The sequence below is a fragment of the Convolutriloba macropyga genome, chromosome 14 (genome assembly GCF_964194025.1).
Source record: "Convolutriloba macropyga chromosome 14, txConMacr16.3, whole genome shotgun sequence".
In the NCBI taxonomy this organism is placed as follows: Eukaryota; Metazoa; Xenacoelomorpha; order Acoela; family Convolutidae; genus Convolutriloba; species Convolutriloba macropyga.
The window spans coordinates 7,642,129-7,664,065 of record NC_134481.1 but is presented as its reverse complement, the minus strand read 5'-3'; the positions used below and the strand labels follow the sequence as shown (position 1 = coordinate 7,664,065).

The 21,937-nt window shown below is 38.1% G+C and overlaps 1 protein-coding gene across 1 annotated transcript in view; it reads right to left on the bottom strand.

Annotated features, from left to right (window-relative positions):
* Positions 1–16,972: 16,972 nt before the first annotated feature.
* Positions 16,973–21,937, bottom strand: part of LOC142353125 (hypodermin-A-like) — a 30,525-nt gene continuing 25,560 nt past the window's right edge. Inside the window, exon 8 of the mRNA XM_075405334.1 lies at positions 16,973–17,158. Coding sequence (XP_075261449.1) covers positions 17,109–17,158 — 50 coding nt within the window. The 3' untranslated portion in view covers positions 16,973–17,108. The remainder of the gene's footprint in view (positions 17,159–21,937) is intronic.

Genomic DNA, 21,937 nt, shown 5'->3' with positions numbered 1-21,937 from the left:
AATCAATTGAACTCTCAACTCCGTTGACGTCATTTAATAATGATTCATTCGAAATTCAACAATGTGAATTAGAACAAACCAAGATCAGTCTCAGACAGAAAGCAGACATGCAACAAGAACTCATCTCGAAAAAATCCAGAATCGAAAACAATCTGCCAGAAATGGAGCATACCATCCAGCTGGCCTCGGAAAAAGGAGCATCTAGCTGGCGTAACGCGCTTCCGTTATCAAAACGTGGTTTTGACCTCACGAAGACTGAGTTCCGTGATGGAATAGCACTTCGCTACACCTGGGAAGCGAAGAACACGCCAGCTATATGCCCATGCGGGAAAGAAATTAGCCTCACCCATGCCCTTCATTGCGCCAAAGGCGGGTATAAGCACCTGCGAAACAACGAAATCAGAGACGTGTTTGCAAACCTGATGGATGACGTTTGCCACGATGTCCAGATAGAGCCAAAACTTCAGTCGCTCGATCGAGAAATTTTCTCGAGTAATTCCACCACAACTGATGATGACGCTCGACTGGACATCAAGGCAAACGGTCTGTGGGGCTCCTGCTTTAATCGCACTTTCTTCGATTTGAAGATTTTCAACCCTCACGCGAAGAGCTGCCCTAAGACCATAAAAGATGCATACAAATATCACGAGAGCATCAAGCGAAATAAGTACGAAGAGCGAAACCGAACACAGCAGTTTCAACGCACTGGTTTTTGCTTGCTCGGGCGGTGCTGGGCCATCAGCATCGCGCGTTATGAAACAACTCGCAACTAAGATCAGCGAAAAACGCGAAGAGCCGTACGCCGACACTATAAGCTACATCCGGATGTCGCGCCCTCAATCCTCGTGTTCTCAGTGAGACTTCGATTAGCGCCCACTGAGTGTACGGGAAGGCTGCACTGAGTGTATGGCTGCTTAACTTTATTCCTTTGCTCTTTCCTTGATATCTTATTTTTATTTTAATCCTGCCTTACCAGTTCCTTATGTGTGCTATTTATATATTGGTGCTTTCCTCTCCACTTGTTAGTTATTTTTGTGACTGGGCCGTCTTTACACTGTCTGGAGGGGAACAGCTTGGAGTGCAGCATCCGGCTAAGTGCTACTCATCATCCCTTATGTTCCGACCTACATCCATCGTTGCCGGATTGTGTACACGGTCCTTTTCCCATTCCTTGATAGCAAGGCGGTTGCATTGCCTCAATCTCAATTTTTGCTCTTTTAGACAAAATGCTATATTACAACTTGTTCCGACAGACAACCCAATCACTGTCTTCATTGTTTTCGCGTTCCTTCTCTCTTACTTCATGCAGAGAGGAACTGATGAAATTAACAAAAGTTCGAGTTGTTGACAATTCTTTCTACGCAAGCGAACCTTACAGAAGACGGCCTAGAGTGATACATGTTTATAAGCATGGAAAGCGTGGTCGCGAGAGAGCTATTATTGGCGATAAAGTTTTGCTCGCAATTCGTGGTCAGAAGATGAAAGCTATTGTTGTTGGTTGCAGACAAATGCCCGGACCTTTTATTCCGAGATACGACACTAATAATGTTGTTTTGATAGACGATAAAGGAAATCCAGTTGGCAATCGTGTTACAGGTAAATATTGGTCAACAACAACAATGATGTACACTTTATGAATCACGTTTACAATCCCTTCGATTGATAAGCTACTAGTGAAAATTCATACTACCTAAACGAGTTTTTGGGACTTTTTTGGATAAAATCAACTGTCAAGTGCATAGGAATGACAAATTTTGTTTTGCTGGGACTTGAATATCAGAATTATTTAAATAGGGAAGAAAAATTGAAACTTAAATGTTTTTCTATCTAATTCTGGTTTATCAATTGTGAACACAAAGTTGAACAAAAACACAGAAAACCAGATAATTTGCTTTCATTTTTTGAGTCTAAGATTGGATTAAAACTACAAGTCGTGAATTTTTATAAGGAAAATTACACTTTATTGTCGATAAAAATTAAAGAAAAGCTTGCTCTTGGCGGCAGATGTATAAATGTAGCGACGCCACATATTCCTTTCTTTGTTATTGAAAATATTGACAAACAAGCACCTATGCAAATATTGAAGCTAAAAGATCCAAACCATAATAAATCTAAGCCCTGAATTTGCTGTCAGAACTGTGATAGTTGTTTTCAGTTGATTCAATCAAGAAACACATAAGGGCCAAATTGGGAGAATTAACAGCTTCTATGTTAAGATCTCGCGACTTTTTGCACTACATGGAGGTGCAAAAAGTCTTGACTCATCTAAATGTGAGCACTGAAATCAATGATATAATCCGACTTGGAAAGTACGATGAGAATAAAACAAGAACGATACTGATCAAAATACCAAATCCATGGCAGCGAAGAAAAATCTTACTGTCCGCGAGAGAACTTAAAACGTTTGACACACCAATATTTCTCAGTCGTCAACTAACTCGCGAGGAAGCGGACCTGGAAAACAAAGCACTTAAACGAAGACGCGAGATGATCCAAGAAGGCATTGAATCCAAAAATCTTAGAATAAACGACGGCATTCTCTACCAAAAGATCGGAAGCGCATGGTCTGAAATCAAACTCTCTCACTCAGCAAGTGAGGATTGACTATCCGCCTACCTGAATATCCTTGTTTTCAACGTGAGAAGTATACTTGAACAACAGAGAAGGACACACTTTGCAAACTCAATACAAACAAAAAATCTATGCGAAGTTTTATGCTTAACGGAAACCTGGCTCACTGAAAATATACCTGATGCGGCTTTGTTTTTACCGTGCTACGAAATTCACCGAAAGTACCGCCCAAGCAGCAACGGCAAGTCAAGGCATGGTGGGGTCTTGATAGCAATCTCAAACTGTATTCCGAATTGTGCCATCGAAAGTGATTTTAATGACTGCGTCATAGTGCGACTGTCCATCCAGAAACCTGTTATCATATGCTGCATCTATAGCTCACCCAAAGATAGTACATATAAATGGGAGTCAGTCCAGTTTTCGAACTTGATCAAATTCTTGAGGAACAAAAAGCTTGAGTTCAACGCTGCCTGTGTCTACATAGTCGGTGACATAAATTTTGACCATACAAACTGGCTTTCAATGACGTCTGCCACTCCTGATCAACAACTTGTACTAGATGATTTAACCGAGCACACCTACTAGCAGTTAATCAAAAGTGAAAATGGTCGATCTCTGGATATCATTCTGTGAAATAAACCACAAACAGCTCTGAACGTGGCGGTTGTAACGGCTGCTCTCCTTGTGTTTCACAAAGAAAGTTTTACACCGCCCAGTTCGTTCTGGGTGGTTACAAAATCTGTCCGGATACTTCGTTTATGCAGTTCGCTTTTGTAACTGTATATCCGCTCTGCTGTACTTACCGTTGCATTAACTATTTTAGTTCGTAACTATTCGCTGATCTTAGTTTTTTCAACTATCAATTTAAACTGGATTGCTACAGATCACACAATACGGGATCTCTTTATGTATACCAGTTCAATCCGATAGAAAAAACAAATCGAAGACAAAGATATATGTCTAAGACCTGTTTGTGCAAAAATATTTAAATTTAAACCTAGGTTGGCTTTTGCTGTTTGTACTCACAAGTTGAGAATACCAGAAGTTGGGGTTGTAACAGTTGAATTTCAGCTCCAATAATTCGTTGATGCAAGACACAGTAACAGAATTTACTGCTCAAGAATAATATTTTGAATACAAGACACAGTAACAATTTACTGCTCAGGAATATTTCTAGTTCAAGACACAGTAACACGTTATTTACTGCTCAAGACAATTTGTTTTGCAATGTTTTGCTGAGTTATACTTTCAGCCGTTTTCTGCGGCTACTACGTTGAGTTCTGTGTGTTGCTTTTTGTTCTTTCCCCTTTTTCTCTTTTTTCTCACGTGACAAACTGTAACTAGAACTAGAACTATAACTATAACTACTAAATGACTAAGACATCAGAAAGTGTTTTGTTTCTATTTTCCCCGCCTATGCAAGCTTGTTATTCCTTAAGCTCAGCTCCAACATCGCCGGCCCTGTTTTCCTTCGTGAAAACGTCATTTTCAGTTGGAAGTACTGGAGCGAGCTTCACTACGGGCCTCTTGTAGTATCCATCTTTTGTTCGGATTTTTGCTGATCGAATCACTCCATCGGAACCTTCAAATGTTTCGGTTATTCGACCCAGATTGTAATATCCACGTTTGTCACTGTCTTCCACTAACCACACAAGATCACCCTGCTGAAGACTTCTGTCCGTTGTGGTCTGCCATTTCTTACGACTGTTCAACGTTGGCAAGTATTCTTTACGGAATCTGTCCCAGATGAGGTCTGCGTAAGCTTGTGTTTGTCGGAAGAGCTTTCTATGATCAACAAATTGCTCTGCACCTGATAGATACGGTAAACAAAGGTTCTTGTTGCCAAGTAGGAAGTGGTTTGGAGTAACAGCTTCTAAATCGGTAGCATCAGAACTGACTTGTGTCAGCGGTCTAGCATTCAGCGTCTGTTCAACAAGACACATCGTGGTTGACAGAACACCCTCCGTGACTGATCGATTGCCCAGCACTGCGTACATTGCCTTCTTGCAACTCCTAACCAGTCTTTCCCACACTCCTCCAAAGTGCGGTGCTGCAGGTGGGTTGAACTTCCATCTGATACCTTGTTGAATCAGATGTTCTTCAATTCGCACCCTTTTCCATGCTGCTATATACTCTGCCAGTTCTTTTTCAGCTCCAACGAAGTTTGTCCCGTTATCGCTAATCATTTTGACCGGTTTGCCTCTTCGTGCAATGAATCGCATGATTGCGTTCAGACAACTATCAGTGTCTAATCTTGGTACAATCTCTATATGTACCGCACGTACAGTAAGGCATGTGAATAGACAGCACCAACGCTTTTCGTTTCTTCGACCAATCTTTACTGTGAATGGTCCGAAATAGTCTACGCCCACATTCGAAAATACTGTTGATGCGACTAATCGTTCTTCTGGTAGATCTGCCATTACTGGTGCCTTTGTTTGGGCTCTTCCCTTTCGACATCTAATGCATTTGTTTTTGATCGATCTCAAAGCATTTCGTATGCCTAGGATCCAGAAATTCTGCTGAACTATGTTTCTGACATGTTCAGTACCTTTGTGATGATTATTCTTATGTTCATTTTGCAAGAATAATTCAACTACATGGTGCTTCCAATGTGACAGTATTGGATGCTTCGTTTCGAAGCTCAATTGACTTTTACCTATTCTGCCTTGAGCACGAATAAGTCCTTGCTGGTCTATGAATGGTGAAAACTGGAGGATTTTGTGCTGTTTTTTGGAATTTCCCTTTCAGCCTTGAGAGATTTCATCTCTTCAGTAAACTGTTCTTGCTGCAGTAGTCTGAAGATGCTTGCTTGTGCATCCTCTCTTTCTTCAACACTTAGTGTTTTTGCTGCCGGTTTGTGTTTTCTAAATACGCGCTGTACGTATGCCATTGTATTTACTAGTCGATTGAAATTGCTGAATCGTTCCCACTGAATCAGCGGCTTCTTCTCTTCAACCTTTGCTGAGAAGACCATTTCGTCGTTTTGTTCATCTGAAGCAAATGTTAAATTCAACTGTTCAGGCCATTCGTTCTCTCGTTGCTTCAACCAGGCCGGCCCAGTGAGCCATTCGCTTCTCTTAAGTTCGTCAACATTGATCGCTCGTGTCCCGATGTCAGCTGGATTGTTAATACCACTCACATGATTCCACTGTGAAACATTAGTTGTATCCAAAATCTCAGCCACTCTGTTTGCAACAAACACCTGTTGCTTACGGTGGGAGCTATGAATCCATTGCAGAACAGTAGTGGAGTCTGACCAAAAGTTGCAACTCTGAATCTTCGATTCGTGTTCCTTCACTATCTGTTCTTTAAGTCTCACCGCCATCACTGCTGCTTGTAGTTCCAAGCGTGGTATGGAAAGGTGTCGCATCGGTGCGACTCGGCACTTTCCGATTACAAATGCTAAGTCTGCTGAGTATTCTTTGGGCTTTGAACGTAGGTATGCCACAGCGCACATTGTGTCTTCAGATGCGTCGGCAAACACATGAAGTTCCCATTTGTCCTTGGCTGTGCTGAAGTATCTTCTATCAATGCTGGTTTCTGCTACTTCTGGAGGCTGCGCCTTCCACTTCAGAAATTCTTCTTCTTCGTTAGGTTCTACTGAGTTGTCCCAATGTTGTCCATTTTTGGTCCAGATGCTCTTCAGGAGTCGTCTCATATGGAGACTGAATGGTGCAAACAGTCCAAGAGGCTCAAACACTGAAGAAACTAGAGATAAGATCTTCCTTTGGGTGATTGGGGTCTCAACTTCTTTGCTTGTACCTCTACAAACCTGTAGACTATCATCGGTAATCGTCCACTGAAGCCCAAGCACCGATGACCCTTCCTGGCTGGGTTCTACTTCAACCTGCTTTGTTTTGCTGATTGATCTTAAGTCCTCTGGGATTGCGTTGGTTACCACGTCGCTGTTGGTGATCCACTTCTTCAGTTCAAATCCATGTTTTGAGAGAAGAGGTTGCAGTTGTTTGAAAACCCTGATTGCTTCTTCAGGTGTTTCGACTGACTTGATGAAATCGTCCATGTAGAAGTTGTTTTGGATTGTTTTTGCTGCAATTGGGAACTCGTCCTCGTTATCGATCGCTACTCGCTTCAGAGCGTAGTTGGCACATGTTGGTGAACTCTTTGCTCCAAAAACATGACGCTGATACTCGTAAATTTGCACAGGTTCGTTCATTGTTGGTCGCCACAGGAATCTCAAGCAGCTTTTATTCCGTTCAGGAACTTGCACTTGCAGAAACATTGATTCAATATCTGCGGTTAGGGCAATTGGTCCTTCTCGAAATCTGAATATTGTTCCGATCAATCCGTGTAGTAGATCGGGTCCGGCTAACAACTTGTCATTTAGGCATATATCCTTGTATTTTGCTGCAGCGTTGCAAACACGGCGAACTTTACCCGGTTTGTTGGGGTTTAGTACTGGATCGTGTGGCAAATACCATTCCTTTCCGGAAGAGCCTTTGACTTCCGATTTACCAAGGATCTTCACAAACCCCTTTTCAACATCTGTATCAATTGACTGTTGATACAATTCTTTTAAATTTGGGTCTCGTTGGAATCTTCGTTCCAGTGAGTAGAGCTGACCAAGGGCCGAGCCGTAGTTGTTTGGAAGATGGGGTTCTGGTTCACTCCAGAGCATGCCAACTTCGTACCGCTCGCCTGTAAACTTTGTCGTGCTCTCTAGAAATTTCTGAGCTTGCTGCTCTTTCTTTGATTGACTTACAACATTTATTTTGGAAGCATAAGTTTCTATGTCCCACCATGATTGGATATTTTCTGCCACTTTCACATCTTCTGTGAAGGCAAAATGACAAACATTTTGACTTTTCTTGCCTGTCATGGGACCACTGACTACCCATCCTAATTCTGTTAAGACGGCGAAAGGCTCACTTCGTGTTCCAATCTTATAGTCCAATGGACGTTGAATTTCGTAGGCATCTTGTCCAAGTATGATGCCTACTTCCATCAGGTTGAATATTCTGTTAGTGAGAACATTCAGGTGCCTGAATTTTTTCTTCAGTTCCTTGTAGTCATATGTTGTGTTTCCCAACGAGATTGATGGGTGTGCAAACGCTTCAATTGAATGCACCTTTGAATGTAGTCGCTTTATTGTGATAGGAACCTTCTCTGTCCTCAAATCTTGCGTCCCATGTATGCCAGCTATGTTCAAGGTAACGTCCGTGCCTTTGGCTTGTAGTTGATCCTTGACACTTTGATCGATGAATGATACTGTGGACCCACTATCGAGGAAAGCGTAGGTAGTCAACCTGTTACTACCACTCTGAACCGATACAGGAACTATTTGAAGAAAACTAGTAACTTGGTTACTCTGGTTGATTGTTGCTGCGCTTACGTTAACTGCGTGACTACCCTCGTCCATTTGGTTTTCTGAGTGTAGCAGTCTGTTGTGCTTTTTGGTACATCCGTTTATACCGCACAATTTGACTTTGCAATCTTTGATTGCATGTCCTTTTCCCAGACATCCATAACATAAGCGTTCTCTCCTCACTGCCACGTATCGATCATTCACACTCATGTCTTTGAATGATGGACAGTTCCAAATTTTATGAGTGCCATCGGCTAATGGGCAGTGATCGCTTTGCGTCTGCTTGGTTTCTTGCAGGTTTGAACTTGCACTGAAGTTCGATGTCTTCGAGAATTGTTTTTCTCTATTTGCGTTGCGTCGGTCTTCTTCTTTGCGTTCCCCTTTAAACGCTGAAAACCCTTCATGCACGAATGCCATTCGTGATAGCCATTTTTCAAACATGATAAGGTCAGGCCAGTCCTCGTCTTTGTCATCGACGTAGAACCACCATTTTTCTTTAAGAACCTGTGGTAGCTTATCAACTGCCATGTACAATGTCGAACTTGATTGCAAGTCACCAATTTGTTTGTACTCTTTAAGCACGTTCACGAAGTTAGATACAATAACAGAAAAATTAATCAGGCTGGTTGAATCATGAGGTTTCACTTGATTAGCTTTTCGTAGGCTCTCGAGCTGCGCATCTATAATTACATGCGGTCTTCCAAATTTTCTTTCTAACATGTTCCAGGCAGCACTATAAAACTGTCCAGAATAGCCCATTCCCGAGATTGCAGATTTTGCTTTGCCTGTTAGCAGTGTCTTCAAATGGCTCATTTTTTCTGAGTCGGGAATCGTGCGTTTATCTACTGTTGCTATGAACATGCTAGACCACTCAGGCCACTCCAGTGGGTTTCCGTCAAAATTGTTCAACCTCAATTTTGGTAAACTACTGCTTGAATGTCCAGTGTTGTAGTGCCTTCCAGCTATCGGCGATATATCCCGCCCTTCAACACTTACTGAGAGTTCGCGAGAGTTGGGGTACCATGGGTAATGCCTCTGCTTATTCCGTTCAGGGCTGACGTCAAAGCGAGCTCTTGGTCGAATTGGCGTTCGCGTGTCGTTCATCGAATTCGCCAACTCCGAGACATCTCTCCCTTTTGGGTTCCAATTGAAAGGTGACTTGTCACGCGCCTTAGTCGATTGAGAACGGAAGTCATCTTTCTCCAACGCTGTTTTTTGCAATTGGCGCTCTAGGTCTCGCTCTTTTTCCCGAAGCTTATGTTGCATCAATAGTTCTTTCATTTGCATTTCTAGATCCAACCTCTTTCGATCAAATTGTGCTCGTTCGATTTGCAACTTTCTTTCAAATTCAATTTCAAATTCTTTTATTCGTTCTTCAACCTGACGTTTCACTGAAGATGTTTCCGAAGCGTTCTCTGTATCCTGGTTGATTGTCCGTGTAACCGTATTCGTCGTTGCATTGCTTGTGTTACCATGGTTTTGGTTAAACTCTGGAATTCCAACGTTTTGTTCTAACTGATGCACATTATTCGCAGGCGGTTGCTCTTCATTGGCATGAAGAGTTGACTGGCTTTGCTGGCTTGACATGTTTGTCTCTCCGTGGATATACGGTAACCACTCTGCATTCAAATATTGAAAGTATTTTTCTCTCTCAAGTTTGCGTTTTAAAGAAATATCTGGGTCTCGGAGAGTCTCAGCTTTCTTATTCACGAGTTTTTGATTGCTGTCGTCCAATTGCAGTATCTGCTGATAAAGAGTCTTGAGCTTGCTTGGTCGATCTCGCTTCTCAATGAGCTCAAAACCTTCTTCCTGTTTCTCAAACCAGTTGTTTCGCAAGTTGTTGATCTGTCGATCCAAAACGCTTTGACTCTGTGACAGAGTCACTTCTTGTGTACTTCGGGACTGCAGCTTGAATCTCTACAGCTCCTTTGTTTGTTTGCTTTAATTGAGTTTGCTTTTCAACGTTCCTATTCGCTTTGCCTAATTGGCTTTGCGTTGTTGAATTACTCGTTGAGTTTTGTTCTCGATCGTCGATTACTTCGTCACTTCGACTGTTGGGTTAGACAGCAGTTTATTCCACTGTCCGGGTCGGCGGACCAAATGTAACGGCTGCTCTCCTTGTGTTTCACAAAGAAAGTTTTACACCACCCAGTTCGTTCTGGGTGGTTACAAAATCTGTCCGGATACTTCGTTTATGCAGTTCGCTTTTGTAACTGTATATCCGCTCTGCTGTACTTACCGTTGCATTAACTATTTTAGTTCGTAACTATTCGCTGATCTTAGTTTTTTCAACTATCAATTTAAACTGGATTGCTACAGATCACACAATACGGGAACTCTTTATGTATACCAGTTCAATCCGATAGAAAAAACAAATCGAAGACAAAGATATATGTCTAAGACCTGTTTGTGCAAAAATATTTAAATTTAAACCTAGGTTGGCTTTTGCTGTTTGTACTCACAAGTTGAGAATACCAGAAGTTGGGGTTGTAACAGTTGAATTTCAGCTCCAATAATTCGTTGATGCAAGACACAGTAACAGAATTTACTGCTTAAGAATAATATTTTGAATACAAGACACAGTAACAATTTACTGCTCAGGAATATTTCTAGTTCAAGACACAGTAACACGTTATTTACTGCTCAAGACAATTTGTTTTGCAATATTTTGCTGAGTTATACTTTCAGCCGTTTTCTGCGGCTACTACGTTGAGTTCTGTGTGTTGCTTTTTGTTCTTTCCCCTTTTTCTCTTTTTTCTCACGTGACAAACTGTAACTAGAACTAGAACTATAACTATAACTATTAAATGACTAAGACATCAGAAAGTGTTTTGTTTCTATTTTCCCCGCCTATGCAAGCTTGTTATTCCTTAAGCTCAGCTCCAACAGCGGTAGATAACCAAATGAGAATTCTTCATACCTCAGACCATCAACCATACTCCGTCAAAATCAGCCTCCAAGCTCCACCCGACCATAAACACACGCCGTTACCAAAAAGGGAACTAGATTTTTCGCTATTTGTTTTCAAGAAAGCTAACTGGAAGGAAATTAACGAGTTCATAAAAGATCACCCATTCAGTCCATACTGTTTCAGCAATCCCGATCAAATGGTCGAAAAGTGGTCCGAGTGGCTCTATGAGGTTCTGAAGGACCTTGTTCCACGGAAAACGAAGCATCGTCGCGAGCTAGCACCATGGGTAACACCTGTGTCTTCCAATCTTATCAAAAAGCTGAAAACGTTGCAAAAGAAACAAGAAACCCGTCCTACGAACGAAAACGAAGGAAAAATAGAAAAAGTACAAACTAATCTAATGACTTCCCTTCAAAAAGATCAACATAGCTATGAAACACAGCTTTTCCAAAAAGGCAGGTTCTCGGAGTTCCAAAAATACCTCAAAACGCTGACCAAAGCCAACCATATTCCATAAGAGGTTTTCCTCGATGACAAAATAGCTCGAACTGACGCAGAGAAGGCGGAATTGTTCAATCAATATTTCCAATCGGTGTTCACTGAACAAACTTACACCGCTGAAAAGCGTGTTGCACATCCGACACCGCTAATAGACATTATTCACTTCAGTCAAGCCGAAATAAAAGAAGCGATGTCAAATCTTGATGTACACAAAGCAAAAGGGCCAGACAGCATAGGAAACGAAGTCCTCAAAAACTTGTCAGAATCACTGTGTAAATCTCTTTATATGCTCTTCAACCTTATTGCAAATAAATGTCACTTTCCAAATGAATGGAAAACGAGTGAAATTGTACCGATGTTCAAAGATGGCAACAAGCAGGAAGTTATAAACTATAGACCGATAAGCCTACTGTCGACTGTTTCGAAACTGCTTGAGAAATTAATTTTTAACAAGTTATATCCCCTTGTCTCGCCATTCTTATCAGAATCACAGCATGGATTTCGTTCAAAAAGGTCAACGGAAACGAATCTAATTGAATTCTTACACCACCTTTTCATCAACATTGATTCGCCCAGCTGCGATTTCCTCATGGCTTTTTATATTGATTTCAAAAAGGCATTCGACAAGGTGAACCACGAACGACTGATAGAAAAACTCTGGGAATCGGAGGAGCATGTCTGAAGTTGTTGATTAGCTACCTCACAAACGGTTCGAATCAACGGAACTATCTCGACTGTACTGAGCGTTATCAGCGGAGTGCCACAAGGATCAGTTCTCGGTCCCTTGCTTTTCTTGGTTTTTATCAATGACCTTCCCAACTGCTCCATGTCAGACTCCTTTGGTTACGCTGATGATTTCAAGATAGTTGGAACCAACCCAGTGGCAATAAATATCGACATTCGGAGGATCTGGAAATGGTGCCAATGTAATCTCATGGAAATAAATTTATCAAAAAGTAAATGCTTGTGGTTGAAGGGCGTCGGCACAGTCCGCTTGCCAAATTTCAGTTTTGGAAGCACTTCAGTAATGAAAGACCTAGGAGTAGTTGTAGCCGACACTCTTACATGGGCAACTCATTCTCAATCTCGTACTCAAAAGGCTTTAAACGCTCTTTACTCTATCAAGAGAAACCTTTCTTTGGCAAATTACGCAAACAGGAAAAACTCGTATGTCAGTTATGTTGTTCCAATTATCAGTTACGGCTCAAGTGTGTGGAAACCAGGCAAAGTTGAACTCAGTCAAATTGAAAGTGTACAGAAAAAAGCAGCAAATTGGATCACTGGAGCCAAAATTCCTTACAAAGAACAACTCTTAAAACTCAATTTACTTCCCTTATCCTTATACCATGAGCTACATGTCGTTTTGTTATTTGCAAAAATTTTAACGGGGAAAGTTGATCTAAACTGGAAACTTCATGTATCAATAACCGAGCCAGGTACAACTCGATACCAAACGACTTGTAACTTCATATGTCGACAACCAAAACTCAGGAAATGTGAATCCGATTATTGGTACAGAGCCTGCCACCTTGCGAACACCTTTAATGAGTTCTTCCAATACGATATCGTATTTCATGAAAACCACAAAGCCAAACTTCTCGATCTGTATTTTGTCTACTTCAGACTGCGTTACGATGAAAACAACACGTGCGCTTGGCGAATTATGTGTGGGTGCAACAACTGCATGAACGTGAAAAAACTGAATTTTGTTATCTAATAAACTGAACGAAACAAACTGGGGTTAATGTAAAACCCTTGGACTTTTTCCTAAATTCTGTTTTATTATTATTATTATTTACCAATGATATTTCCATCGAAATTAAAACTAGCGTATAATACCTGTGGGGTCATTCCCATTATAGCCCCCCCCCCGTCATGGTAAATATAGTATAATGGGGGGCTATAATCGGAAAGACCCCACCAGTGTTTATAAAAGGATCTGATCTTGGTTGCTTAAAATATTGACCAATGTCGTTAACTCGAGTTGTCAAAAGTTTTTCAGCGCCTCCTCTTGAATGATGACAAATATCAAATAATTATCAAACAACAGTTCGCTTTGAAGAAAACGTTTCCTAAACCATCGCGTACTTCAGGGAACTGCTTCGGGGAGTATGCCTTGTACGTGAATTACCTTTCAAATAATATCGTTAAAAACAGAAAAATTGATGCAGTTCTGCTGCTGGAAACGTTTTTTCCATGTGAGCTCTATTTCCTATAAAGGCAACAGTTTTAAATCTTGACCTCTTACTGTGATTTTAAATAGACATAATTCTTTTTCTTGAGGTTTTACTAAAAACAATGAAAATCACGACACGTCCAGGATAATCAATTTAATGAATGATAAATTATATTCCCTTAAACGCACGCATTCTATTTTTTTTATTGACCAAGTATTTATCACGGTTTCTTCTGCACTTTAATAGGCAGAATAAGAGGGTCGTTTTGCTTCGTTCGTAAACCACGTAAGTAAAACATTGCTTTATTTCGTACTTAAAAATCTAAAAAGCGAGATTTCTGATATAGACAAAAATTTCCAGTTGAGTTTTTTTTGTAGCCAAACAAAACTTCAGAAAGTGTCATTGATATTTGCCTTTAAAAAAACTCAAATCGTTCAAAATCAAGTGAAACGAGAACGAAATTTGTAGTGAATTCGATTGTTCGTCAATGTGAGGAAAGCTATGAAATACCACAATGGTGGGCAAAAAAACATTTTTGATTTAGAATTTCAACGAATACTAAATATCATATGGAAAATATTTAACTTAACAATAACTTGGGAGCCTCGAAAGCTTTTTTGAGTTTTAGAAAGGAAACAAAGCTTGCGAATGGAACTAAATTCGATCCGCATGGTTGTAAAGTAATGTTATTTTTTGCTATGCTGCTTTCTTGTTTCAAGTATGCTGAATCATTTCATTAGAATTATAATTTACTTCTTTGATAAAACTGCTCCGTATGCACATTGCATCAATATTTGTCCGTTGTTTCATCATGACTGTCTTCTGGAGCTGTTGTTATTGAGTGGAAAATTGTTTGGATTAAGTTCTAGCCGTTAATAGTTAGTTTTTTTTTGTTCGGAAAAACCTATGGGTATTAATGTCTGCTATTGTGAAAATGGTTCTGATTAAACTTGATGTCTCTTGTTGGTCAAGTTCTGTGACTAAATAGTATATCTATCTTGCAGCATAATTGAATATAAATTTTGTGATTTCTGCATTCGGGTAACCTTTGAAGGACCCCCGCAACCTTGGAAGTGAATTTCCCAAGTGGTTTTCAACTAGATTGTTTTTACTTCACCTTTTTTAGGGTTCAGTAAATTTTCTTATTTATGAGCGATGGTGAAATTTTTGTATTTTTGAGGTAATTGAAGATAATTTTATCGAATCGAAGTCCACTTTTGCTCTCATTCACTTGGAAGTACCTCAAGAGGATTTCTGAGGCAAACAGTACTTGTGAGAAGACACTGAGATTTATTAGTGTTATATGTCAATAGCGTAGTTAAAATCAACATTATTCATTTTGAATTTTATCTATTGATTTCCACAATCACTCATTTTTATAAAAGGAACTTAGAAGCTTAACACCGCTCACACTTTGACCAGTTTTTATTTAAAAATTATAGCTCGGGTGTTTAAAATGCAAATTTAGGGAAAACTCAACTTATAACGCTCTCAGTAGTTTTTTTTGCAAACAGCACCGCGAATCGATTCAAGCTGTTGCCAATTAGAATTTCTTATTAGGTTATTAAAAGTTGCTTTAATTTTTCCACGTTCTCTAAAAGTTGCTTTAAATAAACGTTCTACATTAATGAAGGTGTCAGTTATTTAAATGGTCCAGTTTTATCGGAGGCAGAATCTTCATAAAACACATTGACAGTTCGGTTGTTGTTGTTGAATACTTGAAAACCTAATTTGGTGTTTAAGAATGCGAGTTTTGGCGGATTGAGATCCATAACAACTCAATTTTCAATAAAATTCTATCCGAAAATTTTAACCCGCACAAAAGAGCATTTGATTGTTTTATCGTTTCTTTGCCTTTTTCAAAATGGTCATAAAATTTTTTTAAACGAAGAGAACAAGTAATATCTAAATAGAAAAGGCTAATTCATTTGGTTTTTCGACTTACAATTGGTCATCGGCGAAGTTCACAAATTACAATTGGTTTCCACGATACAAAAGGTTGAACTTAGCATTGCTTCTTAATTATTTTTTAACTGATTTCAGAGGTTTAAAAGTCCGGTGATATCAGAAAGATAATCTTTAGCGTTCAAACTGCGTTTTCACATCACTAGCTAAGACCTTGTCTGAAATCACCACAGGACTTTTAATTGCTCTCGAACAAAGTTATTTTTTATGCTAAGATTTTGCTTGACGGTTTTGACTTTTCGTATGACTTTTACATGTAAGTCTCCCTCTCTAACTCACAAATTTAAGCAGATGAACCCACTTGGTGAAAGTTATCTACTAAAAGTTGCCGAAATTGGTGTCATTTTGAACTTTAAAAGTCGGTAGTGGGATATAGAAATCTCTAAGACATCATTTGAAGCACCCTAGTGACCTTCTTACTGATAAGAGCTGCCACTAAATTGGAGAGCATTCGTTGAAGAGCATTTCTTCCGACGTCAGTCAATTATGTTACCTGTGAAGTCTGTTAATAAAAAATAGATTAGAAGTTATCTTATTATTAATTTATTTGTTTCAGTGCCCGTGCCAACATCAATCAGAAAGCTAAAGGATGACCATTCAAAACTACTTTCAATTACGAATCATTTTGTTTGAAAACTTTATCTTTGATTGAATTTAATTATCATCAATTAGTGAATTGAATATCCTATGTTCATTTCCATTTCTTTGAAAGAGTCATCCCTCCCCTGCATAGCATAAATTTGGAGATGTTTGACAGGAGCAAAAATTAGACGTTTCTAGTTTTTAACTTTGCTGTTGAAAGCCCGAATATTGTTCTTTTGACTGTGGGAGTTAGTTTCTTCCTTAAAAATTCAAAGTGTTCCGGTTCAAAGGCTTACAGGTCGTGCAGTTGTTGTTACTGGCACATTAATGGACAGAATAAACTGAAAGAATGCGGGTAAAATCAATGGAATTAAATTGTAATTTTTAATGTCGGCTGGTTCTATCTATGCATAACTGCTTACTTCGTGTCAAAATTGCGTTATTCGATTATATTTTGGTTGTCTTTCGAGGTTGGAAATGAATTCTGAGCAGCTTCAAAATGCAAAATTTGAAATGCGCAATCATTTTGTCAACTTAATGTCCTATTCAGTACTATCAACCCACTGCAATATCCAATTCTCTTGCAAGGAACAAACAACTGCAACTGGAACTTTGGAAGCCTTCGACCAGAACTTGAAGTCAATTGCTGTTTCTAATTTACAAACGCCTATGTCAAAGCATAATTCTGCACTTTTACGGTCGGGAGATATTGCTTATATAGATTTCAACTTGAGTAGCTGAAATTTAAACTGATTACCAACTTTTTAGTATAGCAGAAAATGTTATCGGAAAATGCCGATTGTTGCAAAGCTATGGCTAGTCTTTATATAGCTTTTTGGAGAATTTATTGTTTGGGCGCATTTTTTAATTGTAAGTCAGGTTCATCGATACTATTTGTAGCGCAGCATGTGTTGTGACCTCACCGACAATGAAAAGAAGCAGCTTTGTCAGTTTAAAATTGTAATTCAAATCAAATTTATAAGGTTCTAAAAGCAACAATGTGCTTCAATATCATAGTCCTTGCTATGTAACTTCTGAACTCACGCAGTAAGCCAATATCCGTGTTTGAAGAGCCTCACAATAAGTTGATGGACGCCTTGACGATTATAAATGCCAGCAACCAATCTGAAATTGAAGATTCAAATTGAAATTTACATGAATTGTGAGTAAATGATCAAAAGTATCAAGAGTGGGAGTAATCTATGACATATTGCATTAAAATATTGGTTTTTTTGAGACTTTCTTCCGTTTAAGGTTAGAAAATTTGATTAGATGACAAAGGCCTGAACAAGATACTGTCGAGAAAGTATTACAGGAAATTTGCTTATTCTTAAAAAAATGAAGTCATTAAAAAAGGCGCATGGTTTTCCTTTTTCAGCAGCGGTGAACTCAACAAAAAAGCTCTCATAAGTTTGTTCATAACACCTTGAAGATATGGAAATGCGTGCATGTTCATTTGTAAATTGTCTTGCGCAATGTACATATAGAATTTCCATTTTTTGGATTTCGGGATATTTTTGGCGAGCTTGGAGTTTATTCGCTGTTTTTATTTATACTCTTGGCCAATAAAACTATTTGGCCTATACAATTGACGGGAACGGGCCTGGAGTAGTTTTCAATACCGACTTTCAAGATTTTTCAAATTTGGCGTTTTGGGGATTTTCGGACATTTCAAGGTTTATGTATTTACGTGTTGAGTGTTCAGAAATAAAATTACTGTTTTTTCTAGTTGATTTCATCTTGTTTACCAGTTTTTGTTTGATTTTTCTAATAGTTTCTAAGCTTTCAATAGTTTTCTAATCCTGTCACGATTTGCTGTTTTTTGAGCTTTTCGAATAGTTTTTTGTAATTTGTTTTCAAAAATTTTTCTTTTCAGTTTAATTTATTAGAAACGGCTCTCGAAAGTGTATTAGGTCTTAAAATATTTGTATTAGGTCTTAAAATCTTCAAGAACGGGTTTTACTTTTCCAGTTTTAAAGCTTCAGGATAGGCGTTTAGCGTCGTCTTTTTAGGTGCTATTTCCTAAAAATCGCTGAAAAAGTATGACACTTATTTTGAAGCTATTAGGCAAGTTTTTGAAGTGAAAAGATTGCTAATGTTTTAACTCTCGGTTTCTGTTTAACTGCTCTTGAATGGAAAGTGAAGCAATCATTGCAAACGTGTGTCTTTTTCAAGCAAAAGTTTGATTTTAGCTTTCGCTCTCGAGTGACTTTTTCGTGCTTGTCTTCTCAATTTGTGTGTGATCTCATTCCGAAACTAAGCATGTTCCTCGCAGATCTCATTTTAAGCTAGAAGATCACCATGCAAATTTATATATGCCAGACCCCCTCTGATTTAACTTGCCACCCACACCTGTCGTTGGAGAACAATTTATCCGACGTTAGACGGTTGATGCTTTCTTATTTTCAGCACGGTTTTATTCATTTTTTTTAAACAATGCAACCTTGTTTTGTAGAAATCAAACGGGTCAAAGTGCTTTTTTGAAAATTGATTTTTTGAAACGGATTATTACGCGGTGCCAAATGATTATCTTTGACTTATCTTAGATTTCTAATAAGATTTACACTGGGTTGGAAACAATAATGACAGACTTATGATGTAATAATTGCTGGTACGTACGCATCTTCAGTTCTGTTGATTAAAACTGTAAATATGAGCTCAAATCAATACACACAAGAAGTGAAACATCCGAAAGAAGTGGCGATTTGAGAGACCAAAAAGCCGTTTACTTAGATTAGTAAGCCGCGAGGCTCTAGGAGAACTTAATGCCCTCGGGAGTTGCCTTTTATCCTGTTTTCGAGGACTAAATTTCAAAAAAGCCAGAAAAAATTTCGGTCCAGCAAAAAAAGTTAAGTATACCTAGGGAATTATCATGACTAGGAACTGCGTTTGAGAACAATTGAAAAGTGAAACGAAAAATTTGCGTATTTGATTAATCAACTGTAATACACTACACGTTGAGCTTTTGGTCAAATTTTTTGACCAACAACAATCATTTTGTGCTGGTTTTTTGAGTAGTACATCTCGATGTCTTTCGTTCTATCTATCGCTAATCAATTTTTGACCTCTTGACGTGCCAAATAATCTTCAAGCAAAAAGAACATCAAAAGAATTTATCTTTTGTGGTATTTGTAGATAATGCAAACGACAAAATAGTTCTAAAAAGAACTAAATTGTTTTCTGGTTGCTATGCTGTATTATTGTTCCGACCCCTCTTGAGGGGGGAGGAACTATATACTCAACTAAGTTTTTCTTGTTTAGTCAATTTTCGCCGATCGATATATTCATCGTAGAGAGTTGAGACTGGTATCACTAGAGAGGTCGTCCAGCGTAGAATATGGAATTAAAAAGATTTTTTGAAATTTTTTATTTCTACAGGTAGTTGTTGTGTCGTTGATTTTATAGTGTCGTTGATTTTATAGTGTCGTTGATTTTATAGTGTCGTTGATTTTATAGTGTCGTTGATTTTATAGTGTCGTTGATTTTATTTTTAAAGACAAACAAGCCTTGTTGATTATTCTGATTTAATTGTTTTGGATAAACTCTGGAAAAACTCTGGATAAATATTTCAAAATTCAGCCTTTTTCATCAAAAACAGCACGAAATAAGCTACTTAAGTGCACTTTGATTAAATTTGTCGGCACTACACCCCCAAACAACACTAATACAATCTTTGTAGACTCAGAAGGGGGATAGTTTTAATGATTTTATTGTCGTTGATTAGTGTCGTTGATTTTATTTTTAAAGACAAACAAGCCTTGTTGATTATTCTGATTTAATTGTTTTGGATAACTGCTGGTAGGTACGCATCTTCAGTTCTGCTGATTAAAACTGTAAATATGAGATCAAATCAATACACACAAGAAGCGAAACAACCGAAAGAAGTGACCATTTGAGAGACTAAAAAGCCGTTTACTTAGATTAGTAAGCCGCGAGGCTCTAAGAGAACTTAATGCCCTCGGGAGTTGCCTTTTTATCGTGTTTTTGAGGACTAAATTTCAAAAAAGCCAAAAAAAATTTCAATCTGGCAAAAACAGTTAAGTATAACTAGGGAATTATCATGACTAGGTACTGCGTTTGAGAACAATTGAAAAGTGAAACGAAAAATTTGCGTATTTGATTAATCAACTGTAATACACGTTGAGCTTTTGGTCAAAATTTTTTGACCAATAACATCATTTTGTGCTGGATTTTTGAGTAGTACATCTCGATGTCTTTCGTTCTATCTATCATTAATCAATTTTTGACCTCTTGACGTGCCAAATAATCTTCAAGCAAAAAGAGCATCAAAAGAATTTATCTTTTGTGGTATTTGTAGATAATGCAAACGACAAAAATAGTTCTAAAAAAACAAAATTGTTTTCTGGTCGCTATGCTGTATTTTTGTTCCGACCCCTCTTGAGGGGGGAGGAACTATATACTCAACTGGGTTTTTTTGTTTAGTCAATTTTCGCCGATCAATATATTCATCGTAGAGAGTTGAGACTGGTATCACTAGAAAGCTTGTCCAGCGTAGAATATGGAATAAAAAAGATTTTTTGAAATTTTTAATTTCTTCAGGTAGTTATTGTGTCGATGATTTTATAATGTTGATTTTATTTTTAAAGACAAACAAGCCTTGTTGATTATTCTGATTTAATTGTTTTGGATAAACTCTGGAAAAACTCTGGATAAATATTTCAAAATTCAGCCTTTTTCATCAAAAACAGCACGAAATAAGCTACTTTAGTCCACTTTGATTAAATTTGTCGGAACAACACCCCCAAACAACACTAATACAATCTTTGTAGACTCAGAAGGGGGCTATTCCTACTTCAACTTCCGCTGAGAGTGCTCTGTAATTAAAACTTTGTCGTTTTTTGCTAGCTTTACTCTTTTGTTATCAAAAATGCAGATTTTTTTTTTGTTTTCAACTAACAAATTATCTATATCTACAATATTTGCAAAATCAATAGTTCCTAACAGACAATAAGCATTAGCAGGGCTAGTTTTAAGCCCATAGCGGACTGTTACAATCCAAAAAGAATTCTGATTGCAATCAGTCGGTTTTTTTCTTGAAAAAATACCTATTTTTAATAATAAAGAACAGAACTTATCAAATGAAAGCTCAGTATTGACAGGTCCAATTGGCTATCTAAGCAGCTCCAAATCTAATGCATTTAGTTTTTTAGTTGAAAGCTTATGATCGTTTCGACTTTTAAAAATAATTGATTTTTAAATAAATAATGGCTTAATGAATTTTTCCTCCATTTTTTTTTTAATTTGGTCAACTTGCAGCTTAGTGTCAGAGAAGAAGAAAAGAAAGAATGCTTCTTCATTCTGCTGATTTGAAATTTAGTCTCCATTACGTTTTTAAGCCTGAAGTTATTGTTTTCTGGCTTTGATAAAACTAGATTTCAGATTTTTTTTGTTTTTCACGTTTTCTAGTCACATTATCACATAACTGACAGTTCCCATATCACATTATTGGCGTTCAGAATGAAACACATCTGAACATGTAAAAATCCTTAAAGATATAGATTATCGTTTTAACGGCCTCGACGCTTCTTTCTTCAAGAAATTAGCTGAATTTTTTAATTTTGTCTTTAGCTGTCATTTTTACTTTGTCAATTCAGTTGTAATAAATTTCCTGTATAGTTATAGGTTTCACTGGCTTTTCATTGAAGAATAGATGAGCCTATTTTCTGATATTAGTAGATAGCTGATGGCTTTCATGACTTTGAAAACAATCGTTTTCCAAAACTAAAAAAAACTTTTTAACTTCGCAAGTTTGTTCTTCTTATTTTTCTTTTTGTTACCTAATGTCGTTAATTAAAAGTTAAATATGATATTATGGGTGTCATGGGAAGGTGTCAAAAAGAATTGAGTCCCAAAATCGTTTTTAAAGAATGCGTTATGACCTTA